We start from the raw sequence: 20272 nt of genomic DNA, 5'->3' as shown, positions 1-20272 counted from the left end.
AGGTGACCAGGTCTTGTAGTTTGCTGTAACACACGTTCATGTAATCATGGACACTGGGGGAAGAGGAACAACATGCCGACGAGACAGAGTAAACATAAATAAATAAAAGTACTTTGTTTTTTTTCGCCACGAGACTGATTACTGACTCTACTTTTTAGATGTGAGAGACTAGCTCACATCTGCAAAGACTTTGCAACGCTGATCCTTCCTGCTCACTCTTCTTATTCTCTGGCTAAGCTTGCATACCCACAAAAAGAAGTAGCGGTATGTATCCAGTCTGGTAAAGTGATGCATGTTTGAAGAGGTTGTGGATACTTTGCTGACACTCAGGTGGTTGTTTGCTTGGGCTTTGATGTTTCATTTCAACGTTGTCAAACAATCCAGGCAAGGACACAAAATGGACTTTTTTGCCATTTGCATTTAAGGAGTCATTTACATATTTGAGTAAGTTTATTAATTTTATGTAGGTGATCAATTTGCTACCAGCAGCCGGTGGTTTTTAATTAATGGCAACTGGGACGGTGAAGTCCTTCTGTTATCATAAAATTAGTCCTCTAACAGCAGTCAAACTCTTGTATTCTTTTCTGATATTGCTGGCATGTTTAAAATGGAAATATTTCAAACCAAATACAACAGATTTAATGTATCATTGCAGTGACTTATTTATTTATTTTCAAACAGGGTGCAGCATTGCTTTTTATTTCCAGTGCTCGTCTGTTTTGGCCATGTTCATTCATCTTTGTGACCTCTTCTGAATCTTTCCATTTATTTAAGCTTGTGTGCAGTTTTCAGAGCCCAAAGCATTTTATCACCATTTCAACCCTTTGGATTGCTGCACCTTCTACTGAATCTTGATTGGTCAGATCTCAGGCACATGACTACATTCAATATCATTTGTCAATTTTTAAAGGAGCGCGGTCTTTTATCTGCGAATAATTCCAAATAAAACATGTGCTTGGAGTGTGCTCTTACGTACTTTGATAAATCTTTTTTTTTTTGCATATGTTTTCTGGGTTTCAACTTATGCCAATTTTTAGTAAGAATTCCATCAACTTAATATGTGAGGGCATTATTATGAATACCGTAACTTGTACAAACTTTTAACGACAAATTGCATTTAGACAGTTTTACAACCCCAAAAAAATTTATTGAATCCCCAGACTTGGAGGATGTTCATTCAGTTAAATTTTTCTTTCCTCTACAAAATTATCTGGCTTTAAGAAACACTAAAATAAATCTGAACTGGTAGTGACGTTTTCACTTTTTAGATCAAGTGGAGTGAATAAATGTATGGAATCACACAATCCTGTAGAAACAAATATTGAATCATGAAACACATTACTTTTTTGCACCACCTCTGGCTTTTATCATTGCTTGCAGTCTCCGAGGCTTTGACTTAATGAGTGACAAACTACTCTTCATCAATCTTTCTCTGATTGCTGTCAACAGATCAGTTTTGTTGGTCAAGATCAGAGACTATTGGACAATTTATTACAAGTAAAAGGCAAGTAAGGCATTTACGTTTTGAGGAAATTAGCGAGTTTGGTGTCTGAGGAAACATCTTCTCCACCTTCGATCATCTCCATATTTCACAAGCATCCCTGATTTAAATCCTAGTTGTGTTCCCGGCTTTGTCATAAATAAGTTGAAAATCGTAACGACTCCTCCTTAGATGTACTAACGTCTGACATGTTTAGTAACTTTCCCAGTGGTAGTTTCCAGACGAAGATGTAACACTCACGGACTTTCTAATTGGTCAAACTGTGGAGGGCGCCACATCAAAATGAAGAGAAGATTTCGGGGTTGTAAATCTAATTTTGAAATGAGCATATCCGGGCTAATATAATTATCAGTTAAAAGTATTTGAAAAGAATATGATTTATTAATACCTTTTTGATCCATCAGGGTCATTCAATGACTTGACATGAAATGATATATGACTCCTTTAACTTCCAACTGAGCTCTTTGGATGCTATGTCAGGGTTTTGAAAGCTATTGCCTTTTTTGTCATGTGTTTATGAGCTCAAACCTTCTGACTGCTCCAAAATGGTGAATTTAATTAGGAATGTCTTTCTATATTTCCATTACATCTGCTATAACAATGCAAAATGAGTCTACTCAAAGAAAATCAACTTAACTTTTGGTACAGCGGAGTCATGTCATTTGAATACCGTTTTTTTTAGAGAGTTCAAGGAAATTCAGCGTTTGATAAAATTAACCTTATGTGATTTTTTTTCTTTTTTTTTCCCTGAGCCTTGACCATATAGTGAAACTTTACTTTGTAGTTTCTTGTATCAGTTTTCATCTTTGCATAACCACAAAGCTCCATGGCTTTTGTGCTGTGCATGAAAAATATTGACCTGTGTTGAATTTGTCATTATTTTATGGTCCATTGTTTTTATGTGCAGTATATTAAAATTCCATGTTGGGCATCTCGTGCTGTCCCAGTCCACTGCATATGTCAAGTAGAGTGCCGGTATAAGTAGGGGGGGCAGGGATTAAGAAAGGATAATACCATCTAAAACACTCAGATCATCTGCAGCAATCAGAAATACTGCTTGTCTTCTTCCTTTTGTGTCTGATGACTGGAATGCTGATATGTAAAACTGCTTTTTTTTAGGGAACTGGCCTTACCTGCTTTATACCAATTGAGTTTGCTAGTTGGACAGCCTTCAAAGATGTTGCAACACCTGAGAGCTCGCAGTGGGAGTTTATTCCCAGGCTACAAGCACGGCAGCCGCACTGCGACCTTCAGAGAACTGGAGGACTTCTTGGATCTCACGAAGATCTTTGTGAAGCCATGGAATTCTATGCAGGTCAGACTTTTCATTTACTTTCAGGTTATTTGTATTTCAAGTTGGCTTATTTTGCTTGTGGGAGTTTTTATTTAGCTGTCAGTTGCCTGTTTTACTCTTTGTAAAGGACTTGGGCAGAGACATGTATGATCTTTATGCCGAGGATGACGAAGAGGAAGAAGATGCATCCTTAACTGGCATGCTGCCGTCGCCTGCAAAGCACTTCACACTTAACATCAACGTTGGTGGAACAGTAAGTTGTTTTTTATCACTTCCATCATACATTTTAGGATGAAGTCTAGATTGTCCTGATCAGTGTTAAAATGACTTGTATTCCAACACCTGACTTCTTCCTTTAAGTCGGGGGGGAAAAAAGTGGAGGTCAACCAAGCTATGATGGCTGTTGTGCAGCAAAAGTAGTACTCAAGGGGCTGAGATCTTCCTGCAAAAAGCAGCTACTACGCAATGAAATAAGGCTGAGCGATATCGATATACTTGATATATCGCGGGTTTGTCTCTGTCCGATATAGAAAATGACTATTGTGATATTAATGTATATGTTCTCACGCATTTGCTTTTAGTTGTGGGCATTTTCCACTTTCTTGTGTCTAAATGAGCATTAAAGTATGAAAAATGTATGAATGTAGACACATAGAATCATCATACTGCTGTCATTATATGCATCAAGTGTTCATTCAAGGCTAAGGCAAAATATCAAGATATGGAATAGAATGAACTTGTCATATTTGCATATAACGAGATTAAAGACTCCAATTTAAGGTGTGGTAGTGGGAACAAATATGGGGTGATAGATATATATATATATATATATATCTCGTGAAGTGGCCTAAAAATATTGAGATATTAATAAAAGGCCATATCGCCCAGCCCTGTCCCTATACTTTTTATCAAAGGGATGTTGATGATTTTCCGTCTGAGTTCCCTGACATATTGGAACTATCTTCTGTGCCAATGTCATTTTACACGACAAAACTGATAAACTTGGAAAAGCATGGAGGTCTACAACTTATTTGTGTGGCTGGGTCAAGGAAATTAGTATCAAGCCTCTCCTGGTTAAATATGCATCGTTTTTGCTCTGAGTTTGCATTTCATGATTTAACTTTACGTCTTGCGAGGAGGCGTTCATGTAAACTAACTAAAACCCGACATCTCGACACCTGAGACTGTACATCCATTTAACAAACTAACAATTACATCACCGTATTTTGGGCATGGAGGTAAAGGGGTTTGTGTGTGCCTCACAACACGAAGGTCCTGGGTTTGAGCCCCTGAGTCGCAGTCTTTCACTATGGGGTTTGCATATTTTTCCTTGCGTGGGTTTTCTCCATCGTCTGACTTTCTTCCCACCTCCAAAGACCTGCACCTGGGGATAGGCCCCTCCCACCTCCAGACATGCACTTGGGGATGAGATGATCAGCAACACTAAACTGTCCCTAGTGTGTGAATGTTGTCTCTGTTGGCCCTGCAATGAGGTGGAGACTTCCACCCGAGTACATCTGGGATAGGTTCCTGCACACTCTGCAACACAGGGACAAGCGGTAAAAAATCAATGGATCACCATACTTGATTTTTGTCCTGTTATGTGCTTTTGATACGTGTGCACAATATAAAGAGTGGAGACATAATAGTACCTTTCCTGACAAATTATAATTTACTTACTGGATTTTGTTTTCAAAATGAAGATACAAACATAAGATAATACTTCAATGGGAAATACTAAACGAGTAAAGTATATTAAAAATATAACAAACCTTTAACGAGGTGGTTGCTTCAAACTTGTGCTTTCTTTGACTGCCGTGTGGGCCGCTGTTGTCTTGCATTGTTGTCGTCTTGCATTGTTGTCTTGCACTCTTCCCCCTTCTTGATGACCCTTAAAAGAACTGAAAATAAACATTTATCCTTTGTGTGATGTGAACAGTTCATACAGTCAAACAATGCAAGCACAGGAGATTATTTTTTTCTTCGAGAGGCTCGATAGTGTTTAGTAGACATTGAGGACAGACGTTCTTGACCATCACATGTTCAATTAACATCCAAGCATAGTCAAACACAATTTTTATTGAAAGCCCTAAAATATCACAATCAAGCTTTAACTTATGAAGGATTTTGCTGTCCAAACAAACTAAGGATCAGATTGATGCAAATCACGTTAGAGAGCATTTCATGCTTCTGGCCACTCATTTTTCTGAGAAGTGTTGAAGCATTTAGGAACGCTTTATGTATTTGCTCCTGCTTGTTCGGGGGCAGCAGTCTCCTCAAGGATGCAACTCTCCAGCTCCCCTGGAGGGAAACTGAGAGGTCTACCGCGGGGCCATCCCCCCCCCCCAGGGAGGATTCTGAAATAGATGCCTGAGATCCATCCTTTGGGTGTTCCTCACCCTATATTTAAGAACCTATATGTCCTGCAAAGAATATTAGTTTGATGCCAGTTTGATGCAAAAGAAAGATAAATAGATGAAGCTCCTGGACTTTTTAATCCTTGACTTTTCCCCACAGCACACATGAAGGATGTACTTTAATGTCCCAAAGCAAATGTGGACTAGTCTGCTCCCTCTGTGGAAGATGTTGATGGGGTTGAATAAATACTTCAAATATTGCAGTTCTATCAAAATGCATGTGACAAGGAGTTAAAATGATCTCATTTGAAAATATTTCTAATGTATTGTATTGCTTTCTTCTATTCAGGTGTACAGTCTGCCCTACAGGTTAGCTGCCAGGTATCCAAAAACCCGGATAGGCCGCCTGGCCGTGTACACTGACCACTGCAAGAAGTTGGACCTGTGTGACGACTACATGGTTCACAGTAAAGAGTTCTTCTTTGACCGCGACCCCACTATTTTCCACTACATCTTTAACTTTTATCGGTAACACAAATTTGATGGAACAAAGCAAAAATCCAGCCCTTAACTCTGGGATTGTTCATTCAATCAGGACCGGGGTGTTGTGCATTAAAGAGGAACTTTGCCCCCACAATTTCCTGGAGGAGATCAACTACTGGGGAGTCCGCATCAAGAACAGCCAACGCTGCTGTCGCATCTCCTTTGAGGAGAGACAAGACGAGCTCAACGAGCAACTGAAGATACAGAAGCAGCTGATGGCCGAGGTGGGTGTTTTTAATATCATTCATTATCCCATGAATTGATGAACGTGGACCCCGACTTAAGTTGAAAAACTTAATTGTGGCGTCACCATTTAGTGGTCCGTTGTAGGGAATATGTACTGTACTGTACTGTAATCTACTAATACAAGTTTCAATCAGTGTTAATGTCCTTAACATTCAACTCTGAGCTGATAACTAGTTGTCATATCTTGTTTCTTTACACTTCTGGGTTTCATTTGCAAGTATGCATTAATTTCAGTTTGTCCTGGATGTGTTATTGTAGTCAGGAAGTAGTCTTTGCCATTGATTTCAATGTGCCAGTCTTGTCTTTTAAGTCTTGGTGTGTTTAAGAGTTTATACTGTAAGTATTGTACTTAACAAACTGGAGCTGTTAGACCATGTACATCTATGTTGTAGTTCCATCCATCCATTTTCTACCGCTTGTCCCTTTTGGGGCTGCAGAGGGGGCTGGAGCCCATCTCAGCTGCATTTGGGCGAAAGGTGGCGTACACCCTGGACGAGTAGCCACCTCATCACAGGGCCAACAGACAGACAACATTCACACACTAGGGACCATTTAGTGTTGCCAATCAACCTATCCCCAGGTGCATGTCTTTGGAAGTGGGAGGGGCCTATCCCCAGGTGCATGTCTTTGGAGGTGGGAGGGGCCTATCCCCAGGTGCATGTCTTTGGAGGTGGGAGGGGCCTATCCCCAGGTGCATGTCTTTGGAGGTGGGAGGGGCCTATCCCCAGGTGCATGTCTTTGGAGGTGGGAGGGGCCTATCCCCAGGTGCATGTCTTTGGAGGTGGGAGGGGCCTATCCCCAGGTGCATGTCTTTGGAGGTGGGAGGGGCCTATCCCCAGGTGCATGTCTTTGGAGGTGGGAGGGGCCTATCCCCAGGTGCATGTCTTTGGAGGTGGGAGGGGCCTATCCCCTGGTGCATGTCTTTGGAGGTGGGAGGGGCCTATCCCCAGGTGCATATCTTTGGAGGTGGGAGGGGCCTATCCCCAGGTGCATGTCTTTGGAGGTGGGAGGGGCCTATCCCCAGGTGCATGTCTCTGGAGGTGGGAGGAAGCCGGAGTACTTAAAGGGAACCCAAGTTGTCACGGGGAGAACATGCAAACTCCACAGAAAGTTCCCTAGCACAGGATCGAACCCAGGACCTTTGTATTGTGAGGCACATGCACTAACCCCTGTGACGCCGTACTGCCTAAGTTGTAGATTTCATTACCAAATTAAATCGCCATGTAAAATCAGTAATGCTAATCAGTATGCAAATGAGCATTTTGCTAATTTTTAAAAAATGGAACCATACTTTTGGATGCTTGCTATCAGACATACTTTCTTTGTTGGCATGGAACATTGCAACATTACCTTGAGGCAGTGTGTTACAAACACACCTGTTTGGCTCCCAAGCTGGTGTAAGAAAATATTTGAAATCTGGTAGTGTGTGCGTGGTTTACCTGGCACAACAAATGTAACAAATTATTATTGTTATCCCTTATTACTTATGTCCCAAAAATATTAGCGATGTTTCTCATCAATACACGTTGTAGCATCAACTGAAATGTAAGTGCTAGGGGAAGAGATGAGGGATGCCCCAAAGAAACTGGACACCACTCTGAGTAATGGCGCTGCTAATTCAGCAAAAATAACATTTAAAATGGAACTTCATCCCAACATTAAACTGAATTATGCAGACTCTGTGACTACAAAATGTCATCTCATCTAATCCTGCTGCATTCTTTAGTCCTTTTTACCTAATCTGCGTGCTGACTATGTGACCTAAATCAGTGCTGGTCTTGCCAGATGGTGTGTGGAGAAAAGGCATCTTCTTGGCACACTTTCAAGCACATCTTCTCATCCCACATGTCCTCGGCCTCAAGATGCTAGCAGCTTTGTGCTCAATTACAGTGTTGTACCACTCTTGGAGATTAATTAAAAATAAAAAATAACATGTAAAATACAGATCATAACAATCATAAAAGCTGTGCATGAATAGCATGACCCAGGTTGGTCTTGTTGTTGGTCCAGAAAGTGGTGAGGTTGTTAAGTTTGTAAAATACTCCTTGGGAGGCGCGGACACTGAGATCATTATTTCTTTCCTAATAACTTCACACAGTAAAACTAACAATGATGTTTCACATGAAGGTTTTTTAAAGTAACACCTTTGTGACATGACTCAAACACAAATGTCAAAACATGGCGTTTACTTTTTGATATTAATAAACTCAAAGTTTGTCTAATGAAGATGAAGTCTAATGAACATGCTTTGTTCTTCAATGTCTTGTAGTTCAGTACAAGTTTGGCCAACAAAAGTGACCTTTCTCACATCGAATACACAATCTTCACAGCCAGAGTTCAAGTTGATGAGATGACAAAACATTATAGTTAGTATTGATGCTATTTGAACATTGATGCAGTTTGCAGTTAAAAGACGAGTGAACATCCCAGTCAGCAAACTAAAGACTTCATAAACAAGGTAAAGAACCAATGATTGTCACACACACACACTTGGTGTGGCAAAATTATTCTCTGCATTTGACCCATCACCCTTGATCACCCCCTAAGAGGTGAGGGGAGCAGTGAGCAGCAGTGGTGGCCACACCCGGGAATAATTATTGATGATTTAAGCCCCAATTCCAAGCCTTGATGCTGAATGCCAAGCAGGAAGGTCATCTACTGATCTCAGGGCAGAGACTCTAACCACTAAGTTGTGACAATGTTCACCACACATCACCTGCTGCATGTTTCCTCAGCTCATCAACTGTCACAGCAGCTGAGAAACACTTTCAGGAAATAAAAGCAACATCAAATAGTTTTCTCCTTCACTGTATACTTTTAGTATGGGGACAAGTGTGTTTTTCTCCCAATATTGTCCACACTTGCCTCCATCCAAACACAGCAGTGTGCTCTTAAACGCCAACGAGAAGCAAAGGAAAATGTTGTTAAACTGAGCGCTTGCTTCTGTTTACTACAAGGGGAAATCTCCAGGGTGAAGTCAGTGTAGTTTGTCCACCGTGAAGATCAAACTAACGACACTAGTGTGCATGAACCTGACCAACTGTTGCCAATATGCATGAATAAATTACCTTTTTTTTACTACTTATAAAATTAAACTATTACTAACAGTCTGGAATTTTAGCACAAATTATCATTTTACTTTTACCAGCAGCACGGAGGAACAGGGGTTACTGCATGTGCCTCACGATACCAAGGTCCTGAGTAGTCCTGAGTTCAATTCTGGGCTCGGGATCTCTGTGTGGAGTTTGCATGTTCTCCCCGTGAATGTGTGGGTTCTACTCCAGCTTCCTCCCACCTCCAAAGACATGCACCTGGGGATAGGCCCCTCCCACCTTCAAAGACATGCACCTGGGGATAGGCCCCTCCCACCTTCAAAGACATGCACCTGGGGATAGGCCCCTCCCACCTCCAAAGACATGCACCTGGGGATAGGCCCCTCCCACCTCCAAAGACATGCACCTGGGGATAGGTTGATTGGCAACACTAAATGGTCCCGTGTGTGAATGTTGTCTGTCTATCTGTGTTGGCCCTGTGATGAGGTGGCGACTTGTCCAGGGTGTACCCTGCCTTCCGCCCGGATGCAGCTGAGAGAGGCTCCAGCACCACCGCGACCCCAAAAGGGAATAAGCGGTAGAAAACGGATGGATGGATCATATTACTGTTGCGTCCAAGTAAAGTCAAGGATGGTCCTGACATGTTGTTGCTGTTTGTTGGTCATTTTATTTCCGGGCATTACAACAAAGTCACATGGGCGGTCGAGACTTTGGCCACAGTTGCCGTGGTTACATTCCAGCCCTGATGAGGTCAGTCGCTGTTGGAATAGAATGTCATGACTTTGAGGAGGAAAGATGTGTGATAGTTCCTTCCTACACCTCAGATGTAACTATCTTGAGGCCAAAGGAGCTACTGCAGAGGTTTGTAGTCCATCATGACTTGAATAAGCGGTCAGAGGCTCTGTGGATCTCAACCATCTTGGAAATGTCCGCCCCAACATGGAAGAAAAGCTCTGTGGACTTTATCTGTGACTAAAAGCTTCTGCTTTGGCCGAGTTGTGAATGTGGTGGCATCAGAAATAAACCTCTTGTTTTAGCACAGGTGCTTAGTAGCCTAGTCTTTGGTCCTGGAGAGTGAGAACAGGTTGGTAATCCTCCAGAGGACTGTAGATGTAAAACATGGCTGATGGTCGTTGAACATAATGAGGAACGCAGACTTCGAGCGACTGTTCAGTTCCAGTTCTTAGTTGAAGACGGGAATGAGCACCTTCAGTGTTCTGGATGGTGCTAGAAGTCTTGTGAGGTGTGTGGTGGTCTTCTGTGTCCTGCAGGTGGAGATGGTGGAGTTGGAGGAGGACGAGGCTTTGTATCACAACATGGTCTTTGGCCACGCCCGCTGGAAAGTCTGGAACATGATGGAGAAGCCCTTCTCCTCCGTTGCTGCCAAGCTGATAGCGGTGACGTCCTCCATGTTTGTGCTGATTTCGCTGGTTGCCATGACGCTGAACACCGTGGAGGAGATGCAGTACACGGTGAGTTTACTTTTCAAGCAACATCACATACGGCTAACTAAACCCAACACAACCAGCTGTAGATCCAACCCGATGTTTGTCAGCAAATTAGTCAGATCCCTGGCATGCTTTCACAGTTTTCCATATGTCTGGAAAAACTGATCACAAATATTCCAAGTCTTTGAACCACGCAGGGATTTCTCTGCACCTTCAATCAGTTTTGACCAGCAGACTATTCCCTTGGCCTGCTGTCCCACCTCTGGGCGAGGTCTCGGACCTCAGTCTGGCCCGTCACCAGGGATCACTTAGACTCAGGAGACCCTGACAATATCATTCCAACCAAAACAGGAAATAAAATGTAGTTTTCTTCTCCTAGACCACATCGGGGCAGCTCAGTGGGAAGTCCCAGGGCGAATGTGTGGAGACTTTCTGCATCAGCTTCTTCACCTTGGAGTACGTCCTCCGCCTGCTGTCCACCCCCAACATCCCGTCTTTCCTACGCAGCGTCCTCAACTCTGTGGACCTGATCGCCATCCTGCCACACTACCTGCAGACGGCACTGGAGTTCTTAGACCAAGAGGACGCACACCTGCAGGCTGGAGACATTGAGACCATGACGCGTGTGGGAAAGGTAAAAACTTCTGGCTCTTTGCTACTAAAACTATCAGCCAATCGGATGTCAACAATGGACAAAACCAGTCAAGTTGAGTAAATTGTAAATAAAAACACAATACAATGATTTGCTAATTCTTTTCAAATAATCATTCCCTTAAAATTTAATGGCAGCAACATATTTCTAAAAAGTTGACACGGGCATTTTTACCAGTGTGTTACTTGGCCTTTCCTTTTAACAACAATCAGTCAACGTTTGGGAACTAAAGAGACCTATTTTGGAAGTTTTCAGGTGGAATTCTTTCCCATTCTTGCTTGATGTGCAGCTTAAGTTGTTCAACAGTCTGGAGTCTCTGTTGTGGTATTTTAGGTTTCATAATACACCTCATATTTTTAATGGGAGACAGTCTGGACTAATTGCAGGCCAGTTTAGTACCCGCACTCTTACTACTAGTTTCCAAAAACTATTTGAAATGTGGACTCGTCAAACCACACTCTTACTCTTTGCATCAGTCCATCTTTGATGAGCTCGGGCCCAACGAAGCCGGCAACATTTTTGGGTGTTGTTGATAAATGGCTTTGGCGTCGCATAGAGTTTTAACTTGCACTTACAGATGTAGCAACAAACTGTATTTACTGACAGTGGATTTCTGAAGTGTTCCTGAGCCCATGTGGTGATATCCTTTTAAACACTGATGTTAATTTTTGATTCAATGCCACCTGAGGGATTGAAGGTCACAGGCATTGTCAAGTACATGCAGTGATTTCTCCCAATTTTCTGAAGATTTTGATATTACAGACCTTGGATGGTGAAATCCTTAAATTCCTTGAAATAGCTTGAGAAATGTTTTTCAACAATTTGCTCTCACATTTGTCGACAAAGTGGTGACCCTCGCCGCATCTTTGTTTGTGAATGACTGAGCATTTCATGGAAGCTGCTTTTATAGCCAATCATGGCACCCACCTGTTCCCAATTAGCCTGCACACCTGTGGGATGTTCTAAATAAGCGTTTGATGAGCATTCCTCAACTTTCTCAGTCTTTTTTGCCACTTGTGCCAGCTTTTTTGACATGTTGCAGGCATCAAATTCCAAATGAGCTAATATTGCAAGAAAAACAGTTTCCCAGTATCTTTTCTTTGCAGTTTATTCAATAGAATTTAGGTTGAAAACGATTTTTACTTACAATTTACACAACGTGCCAACTTTACTGGTTTTGTACTAATTGCAGCATGCTTCACATTCTAGAAAAGTACGTCACTTCTGTCCGTTTGTCTCCAAGTGTTTGATGCTCGCGGCCGTCTTCCTCTCTGCAGCTGGGTCAAGTTCTGAAGATCATGCGTCTGATGCGAATCTTCAGGATCCTGAAGCTGGCTCGCCACTCCACGGGCCTCCGAGCCTTCGGCTTCACGCTGAGACAATGTTACCAGCAGGTCTCACGCTGGGAAGACATCTGCCACTTTCAAAAGGACGTCAGGAACTCACCTGTTTTTTTTCTTAGGTGGGCTGTCTGTTGCTGTTCATCAGCTTGGGCATCTTGGTGTTTTCAGCCATGGTGTACACGGTGGAGCACGAGCTTCCCAACACCAACTTCACCTCCATGCCGCTGGCCTGGTGGTGGGCGTCGGTGAGTTGACTTTGGCCGACGTCGCCGCCCGCTGACTGACATCTCCTTCATGCCTCAGGTGAGCATTTCCACGGTGGGATACGGCGACATGCTCCCGGAGACCAGCCTGGGCCGCATCTTCGCCTTCGCGTGCATCTCCTTTGGCATCATCCTCAACGGCATGCCCATCTCCATCCTCTACAACAAGTTCTCCGACTACTACGGCAAGCTGAAGGCTCACGAGTGTGCCGCCGTCACCAAGGCCCGAGGCAACGTGCACTTCGCCCGCAGGGCGGCCAAGAAGTTTGCCGAATGCTGCGAGGACGCCGTGCAGTCGAGCATCCCGACCACCGTGTGGCAGAGTGAAGAACTAACATGATGAAAATGTCTGCAGCCATGACAAACAACCACTAGGTGATGCAAGATAAAACATATCATGTGTGTTCTGGACTTAAGGCACACTTTTACACACACACACACACACACACACACACACACACACACACCCCCCCCCGAAAAACTTGACACTGCGCCGAATGTCCTGAATAATTTTGGTTGTGCTTACCGACCTTGAAGCAATTTTATTTGGTACATGTTGTAATAAGTGTGACCAGTAGATGGCAGTCACACAAATACATGTAAACTGCAATATGACTTGAGTAAACATCCATCCATCCATTTTCTACCGCTTATTCCCTTAAAAATATAGAACATGACACAGCACTCAAAAATCTTTCAAAATGTATTTGTATGACTTTGGTAAACTATGAAAATAATGACTCCTTTTTAAATACGCCATATAGTCCTGTGCGACTCATACGTGAAAGCTCAAATAGGCATAGTCCGGGTGCCCTATGACTCGAGAATTATGTTTTTTTATATATATATATATTTATATATATATATATATTACTTTAATATTGTACATGGTAATTGTTATATATTAAAAATAGAATAGAAAGTACTTTATTGATCCCTGGGGGTATGATTATAAACATTCTATATCAGTGTATATATAATATACTGTACATATGTTACGTGGATGTTATACTTTATATCAATATATTTAGACTATTTATACCTGCATTATCCTTTCCATCCTTGTAACTGAACTACTGTGTGGAACAATTTCCCTTGTGGATCATTAGTTTGTCTAAGTCTAATATCAATCTAATCCACAGCAGTTTAACCAAATTCTAACTGCCTTTTTTTTTTTCTTTCTTTTTTTTAACCATAGAAACAGCAGTACTGTTTAACAATCTACAGGAAAATACACTAAATTTTGACGTAAAATTATTGCAATTTGCTTTTTTTTTTTTACATTTTAGTTTTTGAAAAACATCTAATAAAATGCATAAAAAAATTGTGGGGCCAAACATATAAGTGTGATGTGAAAACTGACAATCGTGCCCCTGAAGGAGAGTGCCGCCCTCTAGTGGTGAGATGTCAGTCTGACAACCAACCCTGTAGAGGACAACTATGACTTGGACAAAAAATATAATATTTTCAGTGACGTTTGTAGATTATTTATGCTGCAAATAAATAAAAAAAATTGTAAACTCCTGTTTAAATTGTTTTTTATTTTACCAAATGATTAGTGAACATGTTTTCACCACTACACCTCTAGGTCAGGTACTCTTATTTAATACCTCACTCAGAAGAAAACATTTTGGCTATGAAACTGTTATAAGTACACTTCTGCAGAACATTATATCCTTAATGGCAAAGAAAAATATTAGATTAACTAACATTGTATTTTAGTCTAACAAAATATTTAAAATGCATCAATTTGCCTGAAAATCAAAATATGTCCTTATTTAAACTATAAATGATTTTGACCAACTTACAACTGCTTACTGGGTTCAAGGAAATGAACTCAATAGATCAACAATAACTCAGTACAAGAACTTAACCTACAACATAATAGTGATGACCCCCCGACATGTGGTCAGAAGTAATTGCTACAATGGGCCTCTATATATAATGATGAGGTGGTGACTTGTCCAGGGTGTATCCTGCCTTCCGTCCCAATGCAGCTGAGATGGGCTCAGTGACCCCAAAAGGGACAAGTGGTAGAAAATGGATGAATGTGAGTAGTTTGGAGTTCAATCCTTGGCTCAGGATCTTTCTGTGTGGAGTTTGCATGTTTTACCTGTAAATGTGTGGGTTCTACTTCGGCCCCTCCCACCTCCAGACATGCACCTGGGGATAGGCCCCTCCCACCTCCAGACATGCACCTGGGGATAGGCCCCCCCACCTCCAGACATGCACCTGGGGATAGGCCCCTCCCACCTCCAGACATGCACCTGGGGATAGGCCCCCCCCACCTCCAGACATGCACCTGGGGATAGGCCCCCCCCACCTCCAGACATGCACCTGGGGATAGGCCCCTCCCACCTCCAGACATGCACCTGGGGATAGGCCCCTCCCACCTCCAGACATGCACCTGGGGATAGGCCCCTCCCACCTCCAGACATGCACCTGGGGATAGGCCCCTCCCACCTCCAGACATGCACCTGGGGATAGGCCCCTCCCACCTCCAGACATGCACCTGGGGATAGGCCCCTCCCACCTCCAGACATGCACCTGGGGATAGGCCCCCCCCACCTCCAGACATGCACCTGGGGATAGGCCCCTCCCACCTCCAGACATGCACCTGGGGATAGGCCCCCCCCACCTCCAGACATGCACCTGGGGATAGGCCCCCCCCACCTCCAGACATGCACCTGGGGATAGGCCCCTCCCACCTCCAGACATGCACCTGGGGATAGGCCCCTCCCACCTCCAGACATGCACCTGGGGATAGGCCCCTCCCACCTCCAGACATGCACCTGGGGATAGGCCCCTCCCACCTCCAGACATGCACCTGGGGATAGGCCCCTCCCACCTCCAGACATGCACCTGGGGATAGGCCCCTCCCACCTCCAGACATGCACCTGGGGATAGGCCCCCCCCACCTCCAGACATGCACCTGGGGATAGGCCCCTCCCACCTCCAGACATGCACCTGGGGATAGGCCCCTCCCACCTGCAGACATGCACCTGGGGATAGGCCCCTCCCACCTCCAGACATGCATCTGGGGATAGGCCCCTCCCACCTCCAGACATGCACCTGGGGATAGGCCCCTCCCACCTCCAGACATGCACCCGGGGATAGGCCCCTCCCACCTCCAGACATGCACCCGGGGATAGGCCCCTCCCACCTCCAGACATGCACCCGGGGATAGGCCCCTCCCACCTCCAAAGACATGCACCTGGCGATAGGCCCCTCCCACCTGCAGACATGCACCTGGGGATAGGCCCCTCCCACCTCCAGACATGCATCTGGGGATAGGCCCCTCCCACCTCCAGACATGCACCTGGGGATAGGCCCCTCCCACCTCCAAAGACATGCACCCGGGGATAGGCCCCTCCCACCTCCAGACATGCACCCGGGGATAGGCCCCTCCCACCTCCAAAGACATGCACCTGGCGATAGGCCCCTCTCACCTCCAAAGACATGCACCTGGGGATAGGCCCCTCCCACCTCCAAAGACATGCACCTGGGGATAGGCCCCTCCCACCTCCAAAGACATGCACCTGGGGATAGGCCCCTCCCACCTCCAAAGACATGCACCGGGGATAGGCCCCTCCCACCTTCAAAGACATGCACCTGGGGATAGGCCCCTCCCACCTCCAAAGACATGCACCTGGGGATAGGCCCCTCCCACCTCCAAAGACATGCACCTGGGGATAGGTTGATTGGCAACACTAACTGGTCCCTAGTGTGTGAATGTTGTCTGTCTATCTGTGTTGGCCCTGTGATGAGGTAGAGACTTGTCCAGAGTGTACACCGCCTTCTGCCAGAATGCAGCAGAGAGGCTCCAGCGACCCCATAAGGGACAAGCAGTAAGAAAGATGGATGGATAAAGCAGGGGGGGCCAGCCCCACTGTCACTTTTAAAACTCAGTGGTCTAGTGGTTAGAGTGTCCGACCTGAGATCGGAAGGTTGTGAGTTCAAACCCCGGCCGAGTCATACCAAAGACTCTAAAAATGGGAGCCATGACCTCCCTGCTTGGCACTCAGCATCAAGGCTTGGAATTGGGGGTTAAATCACCAAAAATGATTCCTGAGTGCGTCACAGCTGCTGCTCACTGCTCCCCTCACCTCCCAGGGGGTGATCAAGGGTGATGGGTCAAATGCAGAGGACAAATTTCACCACACCTAGTGTGTGTGTGTGTGACAATCATTGGTACTTTAACTTAGCTTAACACAAATCCGAGATCCACTTTTATAATCAACTGTACATTATATTTAATAACAGTCTTTCGTCCCAACGCTGTCAATCCATGGGGTGAAAAGAATTCTACGTGCAACTGTTTCAAGTAACCCTCTGAAGGTGTAACACAGTATTTCATCTACCAAGGCGTTTCAAATATTTATTTTTGTAGATATTTGGACAACATTTGAGCTAAATGTCAGTAAAAACACAATAATTGTCAAACATGTTAAAATGATGCTTCAAAGTTCAGGAATCATTTTCTAAAAAGTTCTGTTCTTCACATTGCAGAACTCATCTAGAATCATTTCCTCCTAACTTTTGATGCATCAGATCATTTTGTTTGGATCTGCTTTGAACATAATTGTGTCACTTCATGGCTCTTGTTCATAATCATCTCTTATTCAACTGCACACAAATGTTTTTTTACACTACAGTGACAAGAAGTTATCTCATCAGCTGTCGACAGCATCTCAGTCCTGGTCCGTGTCTGCTCAGACACTTGCTATTTTTTTCAAATTACTCATCAGAATTTGCGCTCCTATGCTGCTGTTGTTGCTGTCGAGTTCAAAGAAGTGGAGTGCAGCTTTCACTTCTGCAACCACAGTCTGGTCGCAGCTCTTCAGGAGGCTGCGTGGTTTAGAAGACACAAACAGCATTTTACCTCCACAACACTTTTGACTGCACAGAACAAATGAAAGTAAGAATCGAGTCTGACCTGCAGAGCACGACTGTTCCTCTGTTGACTTGGACCCAGGTCTTCAGGTTGTCCTGGTCCACAGTGTCCACCAGGATCCTGGCAAAGCACTCTGGGACAACACAAAGTGCGTACTCAGTTTTCAGTGCTGTCAGGAAGCTAAGAGTTTAATGGCTAGAAGTCCAAATACTGTAAAAATGATGGGTGTAACAATTCATAAGCTGCATTGATTTATATTTGTAAGACTGAACTACCAGTACATCCATCTGTGCTCGGCAAGTTGGCCTGCTAAAGATATCAAGTACATGTCAAAGGTTTGGACACACCTTCTCATTCACAGCACGACTGATGGTGCCAACACCATTGGTAAAGCAAGAAAGTCCACTAATCAACCCTGACAAGGCACACCTGTGAAGTGAAAACCATTTCAGGCGACTACCTCTTGAGAGAATGCCAAGAGTGTGTGTCAGAATAATTGTATCAAAATTATCACAACACTTTGTGTTTCAATGAGTTCCCGGCCAGCAGACAAAAGCTGTCTTTGAGCTTACCAATCAAAAGGGCTTGTAAAACTCCACTGTGTAGGATGGGAAGTGACATGGTGTCGGTTTCTTTGATGTATTGTAATCCACAGGAAGATTTTGTCTTGACCCGAGATCTACAAAGCGGAGAGGAAGCAGGACCTGACCATCTTCCTGGCACCTTGTCTTTGAACTGTTTTGTAACCAAAGGCAACGGCTGTTTACGACCCCCTTCCTTTGAAAACAACTGCTGCCATGTAATCAGGGAAAGTCCAAATAAGAGGATGCGTAGAATCTTTCGTCAGAGCTTGGTGGGACAATGTACAGGTCCACGCTTTTCTCCTCATTGAGCCAAATTTAATTATGTCTCTGTTTGATTCCTTGCTTCTTCGTCTGTTTAATAGACGTCATCAGTGTGCAAAGCAGAAATCAGAGCAAAGGGTGGCTATTTTGAAGAAACAAGAATAGAAAACATGTATTCAGTTATTTACCCCCCCTTTTTTTTTGTTAAGTACTTAACTCCATGCTATTTTGAAGAAACAAGAATAGAAAACATGTATTCAGTTATTTACCCCCCCTTTTTTTTTGTTAAGTACTTAACTCCACATGTGTTCATTCATAGTTTTGATGCCTTCGGTGACAATCTACAATGTAAATAGTCATGAAAATAAAGAAACTGCATTGAATGAGAAGGTGTCCAAACTTTTGATCTAACATGCAATCAATCTATACAAAAAAAAAAGAAAAGACAACAGATTTAAGAGTGGTAGATTTTAAATAATTGTAGTACTTTTAGTAAGGACCTTTATTATTACTCTTGGGGCGGCATGGCGTAGTAAATAGAGCGGCCGTGCCAGAAACCTGAGGGTTGCAGGTTCAATTCCCCGCCTATTGACATCCAAAAAAGCGCTGCCGTTGTGTCCTTGGGCAGGACACTTCACCCTTTGCCCCCGCTGCCGCTCACACTGGTGAATGAATGATTGGTGGTGGTCGGAGGGGCCGTAGGTGCAAACTGGCAGCCACGCTTCTGTCAGTCTACCCCAGGGCAGCTGTGGCTACAGATGTAGCTTACCACCACCATCGTGTGAATGAATGATGGCTTCCCACTTCTCTGTGAGCGCTTTGAGTATCTAATAATAGAAAAGCGCGATATAAATCTAACCCATTATTATTATTATTATTACTCAAGTCTGTCTCTGGCGACGACACCACCAGTCACCAAAAGAAGAATGGTGGATATTTACAGTGGCCGAGAAAGGTCACAACAAATGCAAAGGAGACAAGACAATATGATTAAAAACATCACAACTTTCAGCTACAACCTTATGACATAAAGTCACAACACAATGACATAAAGCAGACCTGTGCAAAGTAAGGCCCGGGGGCCACTGGCGGCCCAGTTGGGCTTTTCAATCTGGCCTGCCGGACATTCCCAAATTATTGTTTTAGATCTTTAAGATGTAAAGTGTAGCTGCCATTGTGATGTGCACTCATGTTTTATAATGACCGCAAGTCTTCAACTATACAAAGTATTTCAATGCTTGGAATCTGTGCTTATGGATGATATACTAGTTACTATGGCGATCTAATTACTTACTATGGTCATCTAATTAGTTACTATGGCGATCTAATTACTTACTATGGTCATCTAATTAGTTACTATGGTCATCTAATTAGTTCCTATGGTCATCTAATTAGTTACTATGGTCATCTAATTACTTACTATGATCATCTAATTACTTACTATGGTCATCTAATTAGTTACTATGGTCATCTAATTACTTACTATGGTCATCTAATTACTTACTATGGTCATCTAATTACTTACTATGGTCATCTAATTAGTTACTATGGTCATCTAATTAGTTACTATGGTCATCTAATTAGTTACTATGGTCATCTAATTAGTTATTATGTTCATCTAATTAGTTACTATGTTCATCTAATTAGTTACTATGGTCATCTAATTACTTACTATGATCATCTAATTACTTACTATGGTCATCTAATTACTTACTATGGTCATCTAATTAGTTACTATGGTCATCTAATTAGTTACTATGGTCATCTAATTAGTTATTATGTTCATCTAATTAGTTACTATGTTCATCTAATTAGTTACTATGTTCATCTAAT

The 20272-nt window shown here is 43.4% G+C and overlaps 2 protein-coding genes across 3 annotated transcripts in view; one reads left to right on the top strand and one right to left on the bottom strand.

Moving 5' to 3' along the window:
- Positions 1 to 98: 98 nt before the first annotated feature.
- On the top strand, positions 99 to 14232 carry kcnv2a (potassium channel, subfamily V, member 2a). 2 transcript variants are annotated; one of them, XM_061877158.1, is made up of 10 exons: positions 99 to 264; positions 2621 to 2816; positions 2923 to 3048; positions 5502 to 5680; positions 5748 to 5919; positions 10266 to 10466; positions 10822 to 11076; positions 12372 to 12488; positions 12557 to 12682; positions 12741 to 14232. In XM_061877158.1, the coding sequence occupies exons 2-10, from the start codon at positions 2679 to 2681 to the stop codon at positions 13038 to 13040; spliced, it is 1614 nt and encodes a 537-aa protein (XP_061733142.1). In that variant the 5' UTR covers positions 99 to 264; positions 2621 to 2678; the 3' UTR covers positions 13041 to 14232. The 2 variants fall into 2 exon arrangements, with proteins under 2 accessions (XP_061733142.1, XP_061733143.1); XM_061877159.1 differs by lacking the exon at positions 99 to 264 and having other exon boundaries at positions 2561 to 2816; positions 10837 to 11076.
- Positions 14233 to 17065: 2833 nt separating this feature from the next.
- pum3 (pumilio RNA-binding family member 3) overlaps positions 17066 to 20272 on the bottom strand; it is a 29996-nt gene continuing 26789 nt past the window's right edge. The window contains exons 18-19 of the mRNA XM_061877156.1: positions 17637 to 17727; positions 17066 to 17548 (exon numbers count right to left, since the gene is read on the bottom strand). Of these exons, the coding sequence (XP_061733140.1) occupies positions 17413 to 17548; positions 17637 to 17727 (227 nt within the window). The 3' untranslated portion in view covers positions 17066 to 17412. The remainder of the gene's footprint in view (positions 17549 to 17636; positions 17728 to 20272) is intronic.

This window comes from Nerophis ophidion, linkage group LG17 (genome assembly GCF_033978795.1).
Source record: "Nerophis ophidion isolate RoL-2023_Sa linkage group LG17, RoL_Noph_v1.0, whole genome shotgun sequence".
NCBI classification, from domain to species: Eukaryota; Metazoa; Chordata; class Actinopteri; order Syngnathiformes; family Syngnathidae; genus Nerophis; species Nerophis ophidion.
Note: the sequence above shows the minus strand (reverse complement) of the source record. Positions and strands in the feature narration are given on the sequence as shown.

Excerpts from the sequence above, each read along its gene's own strand:
- kcnv2a (XM_061877158.1), top strand. The coding sequence starts at position 2,679 with ATGTTGCAACACCTGAGAGCTCGCAGTGGGAGTTTATTCCCAGGCTAC. Across the intron at positions 3,049-5,501 it reads ACATCAACGTTGGTGGAACA|GTGTACAGTCTGCCCTACAG; the intron begins GTAAGTTGTTTT and ends TCTTCTATTCAG. Across the intron at positions 12,489-12,556 it reads TGAGACAATGTTACCAGCAG|GTGGGCTGTCTGTTGCTGTT; the intron begins GTCTCACGCTGG and ends TTTTTTTCTTAG.